The sequence below is a fragment of the Cherax quadricarinatus genome, chromosome 56, assembly GCF_038502225.1.
Source record: "Cherax quadricarinatus isolate ZL_2023a chromosome 56, ASM3850222v1, whole genome shotgun sequence".
NCBI classification, from domain to species: Eukaryota; Metazoa; Arthropoda; class Malacostraca; order Decapoda; family Parastacidae; genus Cherax; species Cherax quadricarinatus.
In genome coordinates, this window is record NC_091347.1 from 14,604,700 (window position 1) to 14,617,914 (window position 13,215).

The 13,215-nt window shown below is 32.8% G+C and overlaps 1 protein-coding gene and 1 long non-coding RNA gene across 4 annotated transcripts in view; one reads left to right on the forward strand and one right to left on the reverse strand.

Moving 5' to 3' along the window:
* LOC138854372 (uncharacterized) overlaps positions 1-13,215 on the forward strand; it is a 704,854-nt gene that overhangs the window by 249,128 nt on the left and 442,511 nt on the right. The gene's annotated exons all lie outside the window — the stretch shown is intronic.
* LOC128700674 (stomatin-like protein 1) overlaps positions 1-13,215 on the reverse strand; it is a 69,019-nt gene that overhangs the window by 3,865 nt on the left and 51,939 nt on the right. The window contains exon 10 of one of the 2 annotated variants that reach the window (XM_053793967.2): positions 11,744-11,929. In XM_053793967.2, the coding sequence (XP_053649942.1) occupies positions 11,744-11,929 (186 nt within the window). Of the gene's footprint in view, positions 1-6,826; positions 11,930-13,215 lie in introns of those variants that run through there. The other variant, XM_053793966.2, reaches the window with a different exon arrangement.

Genomic DNA, 13,215 nt, shown 5'->3' on the forward strand with positions numbered 1-13,215 from the left:
TGTAACATGACTGCAAACAAACCACGGAACGGATGGAATTTGAACCCATGGCAAGCGAGTCCTAAAACTACAGGCCATGGTTCAAACCCCACCTGTTCTATGGATGGCTTCCAGTAGAAAAAGTGCATCCAAAATTGAGCACCATGTGAAAGGTGCATTCATATGTGCTATTCAATTTTGAATGCACCTTTCCATTTAAATTTGCAAAAAAAAGCTAAAAAAAAATTGACTATAGTATAGGATAGCTGTACAGTATATGACAAATGATGCCACCAGACATAGGTGTGTGCGTGTGTGTACGTTGAAATATAAGTACATGTATATCCATACATGTAAACACACACAGGAGAGGCTAAGAGGACCAGGACCAGTACACAGAGAAGAGGGGAATACTACACAGATGGATAGGAGCCTCAAGTCCAGCCACAGTTTCTACCTCAAAAGTACAGAGGTGTCATTAGGCCCATGTATGCTAAACATTATTTGTCTCAAATTATAGTTTACAAAACTATATACATTATACATAATACAGATATCTTCTTTCAAATCACATGAAAATCCAATAATATATTTTAACTATATACAGTGGAACCTCGGTTTTCGTTTGCCCTGGGTTTTGTCGAATTCAGTTTTCGAAAATTTTCTTCATCAAAATTTTGCCCCAGTTTTCATTCATCACCTTGGTTTTCGTCAGTCCGCCATACCAAACGTATCCACCTGCCCACGCCCACACAAATTATCCAACTCATTCTGAGTCAGTCTGGCTTTGTTTCTCGAGTGAGTGTTACCCTGCGCGTTCATCCAAAACATTTCATAATAATCCATTGTTTTTTGTGCTTGTTTATTGAGTGTGACTGCTAAATAAGTCACCGGCCAAAGAAAGTTATGAGTGCCGCCCTTTGATAAAGAAGGCAAGAAACACGATGAAATTCAAGAAAGATCTCGTAGCAAAGTCTTGTGGAGAAATATCACTCTAACGAAGCTGTTGCAAGTTGTGTCTGCAACATGTTCAATGACAGTGCCTTGTCCCATTTTAGGCAAATCTTAGAGACACCAGAAATATACCTTTCTGAACAGATTTTTTGTGCGGCAGGGGTCCAGTGCCAGTAAAAGACAAAGAAGAGAAGTAACCCCGGATAGAGACTTGATACCTGAAGTCCTTATGGAGGGGGGATTCCCTTCCAACCAGTTACCTCTTCTCCCTCTCCCCTCCTCGCATCTTCCATATGCTAACAAGAGTCTTCAATAAATGTAAAAGTGATATTAAATGTTCATTTATCCATTTCATTAATCCTTTATATTTATTTCTCATTGTTTTCTGTATGTAAAAATAGTTATTGTCTGTAAAATGTATTTTTTGTTAATGCTTTTGGGTGTCTGGAACAGATTAATTGGATTTACATTATTTCTTAAGGGAAATATTGCTTCAGTTTTCATCAAATTCGGTTTTCGTCAGACTTTCTGGAATGAATTAATGACGAACACCGAGGTTCTACTGTACTCACTCTTAATTCTTTTTTTTTTTTTTTTTGCTCTTACCTTTTATAATCAATATTGTTCTCTGTTCTATATTATCAGCCCTATATTATTTTCAGCCTTAGTTCTACTTCCTATACTCTGCAGCAGATATACAAACATCTTTGAAGCATGTCAACAAAGTATTCTTTTAGGAAAATATACATCTCGTTAAAGTACTGTACTATATGCAGTACTAACATAAAACCCTGAATCTTCTTAAACACGTAAGAAAGCTGGAGAAAGTCAAACGATTTACCATTATGCTGTTTATCAAAATATAAAAATTGAAAGTATTTTTTCAAAACATTAAGCATGAAAAGTGTGCCCAAATTGCAGTGCAATTTGGGCACACTTAGACTAGGACTAAATCTGCTTAATGTAGGGTTCTTTAAAAATAATAATTAAAATATAAATTTCAAGATAATTCAATCAAATTAAAATGCAGTTGACATTTTATAAAGAACAAAATGGAAAAATTTTGAAACTGCAATAAAAGAATTATTTTAGGAAGATACAGGAAGATAGAGGATTTGAGCTATGAGAACGTACCGAAAGACTCGTTAAAAAAAAAAAAGTAAGCTTAGAAAAAATACAAAACAATTGAAGGCTTCTTAACCCCACATCAATAGGCAGAACAAGGCAATAACTATGAACTAAGGAAGACCTGCCAAAAGGATACTTGAAAGTTTTTACAGAGAGGTAGAACATTGAAATAATTATAGCAGTGTTAAACCCACTAGGAGCTAAAAAAAAAATATCACGATAAACTTGATATTAAAGATAGAATATCCTCAGATTAGCTTTGCACAAGTCTGTAACTTCAAATGGGTAATATAATAACACTCAGCTTTGGCATAAGTATTTTAAAACCATTTTGATTGTTTAATAATTTTGTAAAATACTGTATATCAAAACTATTTTAAGTTAACCACTTGTGGTCAAAGATTACTTGATAGTATTAAATTACATTAGATATCCATATAAATATATGATGAAATACATTACAGCAGGACCCCAGGTTATGATTTTCATGCATTTCCAAAAAGTGACCATTTTCAGATGTTCAGAACTGGTAACTTATTTTCTCAAAGAAACCCTTGTCATAATTTAACATGCATTCTTGAGTCATAATATTCCATATTATATTATAGCTAATGTTTTTCAAAGCATGTTTAACTGATATTTAACCATCAATATGCCTTTTCAGAACACTTTATAATATCCGGTTTAATATCAGAGTCTTATATCTTTCCAAGAGCACTTGTGTATCACTATCAGTAATTCTTCACTTAAAAGTTGTAATGCACTACTGTCTTTCAAGGTAAGCTTGAAGAGAAATGTATCAATAACACCATACTGCATTTTGGAAGAGCATAGTATTGTTCATAAGTGATTAATTGGTTCCAAAATGCCAATGTCATAAGTGTGAATTTTAATGAAAGTTGGGGCCCAACTGTGGTGTAAGTATTGCATAAAGTAGTGCAGTCAATAAGCTTCAATTATCACTAAGGTTAAGTAGCAATGGCAAATAATTATCTTCCCAAACAAAAAGATCTTTCATTATAAGAACCAAATAAGCATAAAGAGCAAAAAAGAGACCTATTGTTGCTAGGTCTGTTCTGCCTTTTTGCAAAATTCAACTTTAAACATTAATGTTCAAACATGACAGAAGCATTTTTTGTTGCAAGACGAAATTCACAAGCATAAATTCGACTGATTAATTTTTGCCCGTGAAGCAATGTACATATACAATAGTCCCGTGCAACACGACATACGAGCTGGTGTGAATATATTAATTATTATATGTTACTGTCATTATCACAAAGTCCCAAACTTTTTTAAGTCATACAGCACCATAAACATTACAAAATCTGTCAGTGAATGTGGTCGGATTTTAATTTTGATTTAACGTTTAGACATAATGCAGTCATACCCCACTTTACGTCATTTCAGCCTATGTCAAATTCACCTTTATGCCACTTTTCTTGAGTAAATTTCAGTTCAGCGACATTACGTTTGACTTTACGACACTCAACAATGTCACCTACATCATAATTTCTTAGTGTTCATTATTCTTCAGAAAATATGACTTAAAATGTGTTTTAATGGTCTTTAAGGTTAATCAAAAGTTATATTCTTTTGCACGTTTTATGGTGTTTATCATTTTAAGGCATTTTTAAAGCATTATGTTGGGTTTGCATAAAAAACTGGGTTACATCACAGCTCTTGAAACCAACTAATGACATAGGGCGGGGTATGACTGTACTATACTCCTACTCATTTTTCCTGTTATTGTAAGGCACTCAGCTTTCACATTATTTATTTTAAAGACAATAAATATTGGTAGAATTTAGGTTGATCTTGTCTATGATAGGTAATATTAACCCTTTCAGTGTCCAGAGGCCAAATTTCAAAGAGTGCACCAGTGTCCAAGAATTTAAAAAAAAAAAATTATTTTTTCTTATGAAATGGTAGAGAATCTTTTTCTGAAGGTAATAAAACAAAAAGTACGAAATTTGATGGAAAATTGACGAAATTATGCTCTCGTGAATTTTGATGTGTCAGCGATATTTACGAATCGGCGATTTTGCTGACTTTGACTCCAATTTTAGGCCAAATTCAGTATACCAAATTCTTAGCCATTTCACTAGTATTACTTCTATTTTATCGATTGAGCACAAGAAATCGCCCAGTCAACTGTTTCAACTACAAAATAAAGTGATAGGAAATTGGTAATTTGGCCAATTTAACACTAAGTTCAAAATATTCCAATTTCAAAATAGGGTCCAGAATAAACAATGCAGGCATTCCTGGCACTAAACTAACATTTCCTCTGCTCATTAGTTATGTTTTCAGGCTTTACAAATGAATTCCATTTTGATTTTTTATTAACATAATGAATTTTTATTCAAACCAAAAAATAGAACTTTTACTGTTATGCAATATTGTAATAATTGTATAAATATCATCATCACATTTGTGAATGTATATTAGACCCACCAGCTGGCATGTATTAGATGTGTGAGGTGGTTTGTTTACTCTTGAACATCATCAAAAATTTAACATTTCTGCTACTTTGAGCTCAGTTTCAAGCCATTTCTATTACTAAAACCAATCAAAATCATGTCTACTTCTGTAATATATCTTCCATTCTATCAAATGAGACCAAGAAATCTCAAATACAACTATAAAAAACATACGAAAAAACACTGCAAAGTCGCTGTTTTAATCGAAAATCATGGTCTCGGCTTTTTTTTCTCTCATACACTCTGTGCTGCAGGATTTGTTTTATGTGGTGCACACATACTACACAGATGTATTCTCTCATATCTAGCCCCAAATTTACCACTCACAGCTTATCAGAGTGAGCTGAGCTCATGGCGTAGATCTACTGTTTGGACCCTGAACGTAAAGCTGTAGATCTACGGGACGGACCCTGAAAGGGTTAAGGAATATAAAATTTTACAGCAATACTGCATGATCGACGAGGGTTTAGTGCCTTTTATTATAATAAAAGCTTTACATCTTTTATTAATTTAAAGCCAATTTCAATCATTTGCAATACCAGTAACGTTGCTTCCCAAATTGCCCTCTTGTGTGCCATTTTCAAATTCATAAATGCTCTTCTTCCTTATACAAGTATTGTTCACTTATATACTTAAATTTAAATTGAAGCTTGCACTCCCCTGCCTTCTGCTTCTTTAATCCTACAGTCTATCTTTTCCAAAGCTCTTTTCATAATTCAGCTGTATCCAGTATACTGTGGGCTGCATGACACCAACAGGCTGCCATCCAGGCCTAGTCATGATAATCCAAAGACTTACTGTATCTTTGTAATTCTTACTTTCTCTCTCGTCTATTTTTCCTTTAAGCAAAGCAGTTATGCATGCCCTCTGTAACACTTTAGGACAAGACTTGTTTTTAATACATTAAACAAATGCGCCAACCATTTTTATGATATTCCCAACGTTTTTCACCGTTTGTGCACACACACACTAGTTCATTTGCACGTGTGTCTGCTTCTGTATGTATGTGTGTATTACACCACCATAGCATCTCAGATATACAATGTAATCACAATGATACAAGATCAAAAGTTACCTAAATTATATAAAGTAATTTATTATATTTAAAGTGCTAAACCCATATGGGTCAAATAACACTTAATGTAATGATGCTAAATTAAGAGTAAATATCCCTACAGTCACAATGGCTCTAGGATTTATTTCTTTAGTTTGTGTCCTGAATTATATTTGTTGACCTTTACCCTTGAACTATAAAACTGAATTTTAAATAGGGCAAATTTGGTATTTTTTAAAGGATTCCATAAAAATATTAACAAAGACAATTACAGGAGAATATAATGTAATCTGTAATCCTCGCTATTACTCAATGTCATAAATTTCTAAAAGCTTTAACACAAAGAAATTTAGAAGACAATTCCCTTTTTTTCATAACAATCATGTTTTTTTAGTTCAACTTGTTTAATGGCAATAAATAACTTCTATTATTAGCCATGATTGACTAGTTAGGATTTTATTGCATCGCAAGAAACTGTAATTTATAGACAAAGCTCAGTATGATAAGCATACAATCCTGCTTTATGATCGTTTAAGGTTCAAAGCATTAAGTAAATGGTTTTCTAAAATGTCTGGCATTTCCCACCAAGGTAGGTGAACCAGCAATTTGCAATATTATTGTTTATGCTCAGCGGAAAGTACTAAACCTATAGGGGTCAGTCAGCGCTGCTTCTACAAGCATTAGTTCTATACAGGTATTAAATTTTTCTGACTAATACTTAGAAGTTTTAGTGTTCTAGTATTTGTTATTTTTTCATAAAGACAAATTATGCCATGAACATTTGAGCAGGTTTCATGCCATTTTTTTTTTTTTAAATATTTATAAAATGTTGTTCTTTTCTAGAATCTATAGTAACCAATTCTAAGCATTTTCTGATTATCAACAAAATATAGTAATTATAATTAACATTATAAATATCCCTACAGGAAGGATCTTTGATACAGGTAAGAGGATCTTAGTGTAAGAAATTGAACCTGTCCTCAGATCGAACCTCTCATTCCGCAGGTGCTGACTGAACCCTACAGGTTTAGTGCTTCTCCCTAAATATAACATACATTATATAAATAAATTATCTCCCTAAATATAAATGAATGAATAAAACGTTTCTTAGCATCCATACAAAATAACAAGTCATGCAAGAAGCATAAAAAATCATAACCATAGATTAACCTACACTCACATAGTTTCATGCTAGTGTTACTGGTAATAGGATAATCAAAGAGAGTGAAACAATAATAAATAATTTATATAAGGATTGTCACAAGATTTTCTTTTTGAAAATTGAGAAAAACACGATCTTTATACAAGACTTAGCAGCATTCGCCACTATTACATGCGTCTGGCACTGTAAACACTGTCACAATATTTTCATCCTTGCAGTGGCAAATATACATTAGGATAAATTTGGAAACAATTTTATATATATTTGCAATTTGCATATGTATGTACATATCCATTAATGGATGAATCTAGAGTTCGTTCAGCAGGCAATAGCTTATTCATTTAGAAAATTTTATTGATTGTCAGTCCAGATATTGTCAAAAAATAGAATTATTTATAAAAAATAATAATGTTTAAAACACCTCTTCACTGCTTAGGGAAATATCTGAAGCTTAATATTATTCCGTGTGCATTCATTTGCATTAATACAGACTTAACCAGCTTAGGAATTTTTCCCATGTAGAAATAAATCTTAGTATCACAAATATACCTTGGAAAATTATTTTATTATTATTATTATTATTATTACTATTATTATTACTATTATTGTCATCATTGGAGCTTTGAGAAAAATATGATGATTTTAAATGAAGTAGGATATATAAGAGGTAGTATGCATTAGTATGCTAAACTTAGTGTTAAAACAAAAATCAGTAACTCATTAGAACTCAAAATATGAAATTTGTCAATATTTAGGAAAAAAAACTAGCTTCATGAATTTTGCTAATGCTCTTAGGTAATCTTTCATGTGAATTTTTTAATATTTACATTTACCAACAACGAACTGCATAAAAACGTTATATCTGAATGCAAGAGGAAACAAAAAGAAAATGTTAACTTAGGTACTTAAAAGGTGGCAGGGAATGGAATGGGATAATACAGACTAAATACACTAGTACCTTGGGATACGAACAGCTCAAAACGCTAACAATTATGTAAGTGTATTTATGTAAGTGCTTTTGTGAGTGTATTTTTGGGGGTCTGAAACGGATTAATCTAATTTACATAATTCCTTATGAGAACAAATTCGTTCAGTATCAGCACTCGAACAGCCTTCTGGAATGAATTAAGTTCATATCCCGAGGTACCACTGTATTAAAAAAAATGCTAACAATATTTACACATCTATGTTCAGACTGAAAGCAGCAAACATTTGATTTTTAAATTAAAGGAAGACTGACATAGTTTGCTATTACTATCAGATGAGAGAAAGGTTGAATATATAAAATATTTGCTAGCTAGAGTAAAACAAAATGTACGACACACCTGTAGCAGAACTGAAAAATGCCTATAATAAGACACTGTACAATGAATAACAAAGCAAAACATCCATTCTTACATTTAAAATGTGGACTTGGAAGAAATTAAACTTCATCATTACAGAAGAAAAGGGAAGGGGGGGTCCACGACTTACAAACGCTTCAGTTAAAGTGACCCATATTTATGAAAAAGATCAAAAAGATATAATACTGAAAATAACTGCTTTATGAATGAAACTCTAGAGTTAAAAGAAAGGCAGGACACCTAATTATCCTTTGTACCATTGTTTACTATAGGATAATATGTTCAGAGTTACTTGTTCGTAAGTTCAAACACAACTCTTTCAAAAATTAGGGAGTCATCATGTTATTTAAAATGGATAGTAACTGCTTCTTTACTCTTAACTGCAATATAAGAATGGTATCCAAGAACAATAATATAATCTTAAACTATGTATGGATTTTCTTTTTTCATATTAAAGAGTACTGGAATATAGTATACAGTATAAGAGGAATTAAATTCTGGCAGTTCTTAAATAATGTTGGTACAAGACTGACAAGAAATAAAGTACAATATGAAATTCTACATGGATCAAAATATATTACACTGATAATCTTAATTTCTAAACTGTTTAGGGTGAGTGGTATGTTATCAGAGGAGTTGATATGCAAGATTTTCTTCGATATGTAATACTACACCAAATGATCAATCAACACAGCAAGTGGTGGTTGTTTAATTCTCCATCCACAAAATTACGGTAAAACCTCAGTATAATGCACCCCACATGTAACAGATTTCAGGTGAAAGACAAAATATTTGGCCAGACAAATGTTTGATGCAACAAACTAAGTTCAATTTATGGTGATTTTGTTTGTGAGCAGTAGTGAATGTGCCCAGTGGGCTACCCCCATACAATAGACCAATTCCATTGCATTTATATTTTGTTAACACTAGTATGAGTGTCCAGAAGGCTCTTCATACAATGCCCAGTGCCCTGGGCATTTCATTGCAATGAATTTTTGATTAAACAGACATCCCTTCTGCCCCTTGTGAATTCGTTAATACCAGGGCTACACAATACGTAATTTGAAATGTGTTTACTGCCAGTTGATGAGTGGGAGATGCCTCCACCATGCTTTGGCTTCTTACTGTATACATAATAAGGATACCCAGTAATATGTATAACTGCTTATTGATTACTCGAGTAATAACAATTATATCTTAGCATTATATACCATAGTCCTGCAATTAGTATGTAGCATTGAAAGTTGCCTGCTTTTCACAAAAGGTTTTAATAATTTAGTTGAAAAATAAAAGACGGTGACTAGTAATTTGTATTATATGAAAAAGATGAAATGCAGTTTGTATTGTAGGGAGGAGTACTTATGAACAGAGAACTAAATTAGTTTTCAAAAATTATTTGACAATATGCTTGATCCATAAAAATTTATGTACAGTCATCTAACATAATTAGTTTGTTCTATAACATTTCTTACACTCTTGACGCAACTACTCCCAGTGCATGAAGATTCGTGCTTTAAAATCAACTTGTCAAATGGAAAAAGTAAAATAAAAGCAAGCCATAATAAAGCACGGTATCTATAATGCATTATTGAAATGTATAAACAATCAAAACCGTTCCTGCATAATTATTGTTATAATTACAGTTTTATATTCATAAAGAAGCAAAAAGCCTCTGTGGGTCACATTACACTTTAGTGAGGGAACTATCATTATCATATTCAGGGAAGCACTAAACCCATAGGGGTTATATAGCACTTGGGAAAATGGGAGGTGATCAAGTTCAATCCATGGGAGAAATAATCCAATTCTTTGACTCAAGAGCCCCTCACTGGCATCTAGGAACCCCTCTAGGTGGGTCTGGTGAGGAAAAAACTATTGGATTCACCTTTGCCCCATTTGATTTGTCTTTAATACTGTTTTTAAGAGACTTTACTAACAAAATACTTAAATACTGTAATAAAACAAAAATGTTTAACACTAGAATACCATACATATTAAAAAATTAACATATTAATATAACAAAAATGACCTTCAGCCAGAGGCTATTGAGTCTTACTGCCCATAAAATATATTTTTAATAAATTATAACCAACATATAAGATTTCATAACAGCATTTAAGAAAAATGCCTATTATGAAATTTCTCTTTCATATCTTGGTATAAAGGTCTCCCTATAGGTACTTATTAGTGTGAAAATTTATCTGAAACATTGTTGCAAAGTAAAAAATTTATGTAAAATATGTATATGCATTTATTTTTCATGAACATCGATAATTTATTAAAAATTTTAAGCCAATTAGAATCAGCCACTTGCTGCATAAAATGATTATTAAAAGTGGGCCTTCAGATGGCTGGAAGTGAGATCAGCTAAGGACCATTAGAGATTGATAAAATATTAAAAAGAAATGTAATCTGGAAACAGGAGTTAAAATTTATTTTAAAAATTCAGCTAATAACCCACACAAATGGCAATTCTTGTAGAATATTCATAAGAAGCATTAAGTATACGAAGTTGTTAAAATTCGACCAGCTCCTAGTTTCAGAGCTAAATATCATAAGTTACATATAGCTAAGTTGATGATTTTCATGCAAAGTAGCCCATTCTGTCTCCTCCAGGCTGTTCTGTTCTAGAATAACATGGTTATCAACGCCATCTGAGTGGCACTGTCGATATGGGCGTTGCTTAGTCAGGTTAAGCACCACCGGGACTAGCCAGTAATTTAGATGGGTAAGCATGTGCATGTAGCTGTCCTGAGACCTGTAGGCTTCTTGTCCCCCCATAATGTATACACCCATTATGTAATCATTAATCTATAAAGCCCCCCTCTATACTGCTGCAATCATCATAAATTTAAAAAAATTAACAGCTCAAAAGGCAGTACTCTTATGAATTATAAACAACTATGTAAAAATTAAAATAAAAATAATTTAACTAAATTATTATTTACTATGGAATGTCAATGCCATTTCAAAACACCTGGCTGAAAAAATCTGCGTGAACATAACCATATTATACTTCAACACATTTCTTCTGCACGCTTTTCTAAATATGGAATCAAAATTTTAATACAGAAAATGATCTTATAAGAAGTTTTCGGTTATTTCAGCCATTTACCTAAATATCTATACGTAAAACAAATATCCAGAAAATACATAAAATTACAATTTATTTGAAAAGTTCAAACTGTATTAAAAAAAGGTGCATAATGAATAACAAAATACTCTCAGATAGGAAAATATTTTTCACATCTGGCAGGACAAAATTATGGAAAGGCATGCAGGAATTTATGAGGATCCATAGAAAATAATATTTTTTAGTCATAATAAATAAAGCAGGTAAACAGCCTCTTCAAGTTCAAGGTTTTAGTAGGTTTGTGCATAGCTACTAAAACCCTATAACTTCTTCATTCAGTACATTATATTGGTGTCCCATCTTATTTATAATGAAAGATAAAGCTAATAAACCTCTTTGTGCAATCTTTGGACTATAGCTAGTGCAAGTGGAAATTCTCCCAATAAAAATCAACTTGGTATTTGTTACTGCACAAGCCCTTATTTTATATATATACCATGTTGAAATTGAGGTAAAAATCTAGTCATTACACAATAAAAATATCATCTTTGTCTTTATCCTTATTACCCTGGCGGAGAGACTCTAGCCCCATAAGCATCTGCACGTTGCCTTGGACTGTCAGATGGCCTGAAAGATAAGCCTGCAGAGGGGCAAGAGTCCCTTCAAAAATGGCCATCAAATCACTCTTGGCTATGGTCACTGCAACATCAGGGGTAACCTTTGGCAAGTCTCCTTCTACCACTTGACGCACCCCTGCAGGGAAAAAATGTAATCCATTATTTTGCTAAGATGCTGTGACCTACTAGATCACATACCAAGCTGATATAGATTGGTTGAACGCTTCCAAAAGTACCTTTTTTTTTCTGTCTGTGTATTTATACCACTGATATATTTTTACCCTCAGAAATATCCCTGCCATGAATGTAGCCACAATGTCATGTACTTTCCTATAGTTAATTTCTTCTCGCCTACTTATACCTTATGTATTTCTTAAAATTCTTTCACTGGTCTGAATTTCCGAGTTGTGTGTTTCATTTCATATACATTTCACTCCCATTGGGCAGAGCTGGGAGGAATATACAATAACACAATTTTCCCATCCACAGTTACATTTCAACCTTTCATAATCCACTATAGGGATCCAATCTCTCTTGCTGTATTCACTCATACATTTCTCTCTCCATTCTTTCAATGTGCAAAGTACTGAAATGATCCTAAATATTTAAATTCTTCTCTCTTTCTGTACTCCACCACCCATTTCAATCTTACAGCATCACATTTTGTTTTATATACATACCACATTACTCTATCTTTTGAAAAACATTGCAATGTTCAAACCATCACTGACACTGTGTAGAGATCCTTTATCATTTTCTATAATGCTTCCTCATTTTGTTATCCATACTAAATCACCAAACAGGCTGGTCTGCAGGAACCATGTGCAAAGGCGATATTACAGGCATGTCACTCCATTACCTTGCACATTTCAAAAACACTCATAATCTAGATAAACTTTCTGAACCCCTGCTACTGATATATAATTATTTTATTGTCATTAATAACTCTCACTTTCACCAAAGGTTCCAAAACCTATCAAAAAGCATTCTAACAAAATCAGTCAAACTTTTTCTAGGTTCACAATGCTGCATACACTGTCATCCTTTTAATTATAGTTTTTCTAGTATCTTCAGAGCAAGTATCAGATTCACACAGCTTCTTCCATTTCTAAAACATTCTTGCTCCTCACTCATTTCTTGCTCTACTCATCCTCTCAGTTATAACCCTTCTATACACTTTTCCTGGGAGGCTAAGCAAATTTATTTCCTTGGTGCCTCTGAATTTGAACTGGATACACTTGCTCCTCCAAGGACAAAGATTCAGTCATAAGGCACCATTCTAATTCTCCAAGCATACATGCATCACTAAACTCTGCAGTATTGCACTACCTCATTCACTTAACATTTTGTTACTAACACCCAATTCTTCCCTTGGTTGCATCTTACTTTCCTCTAATAAATCTTTTCATTTTCAATAACTTT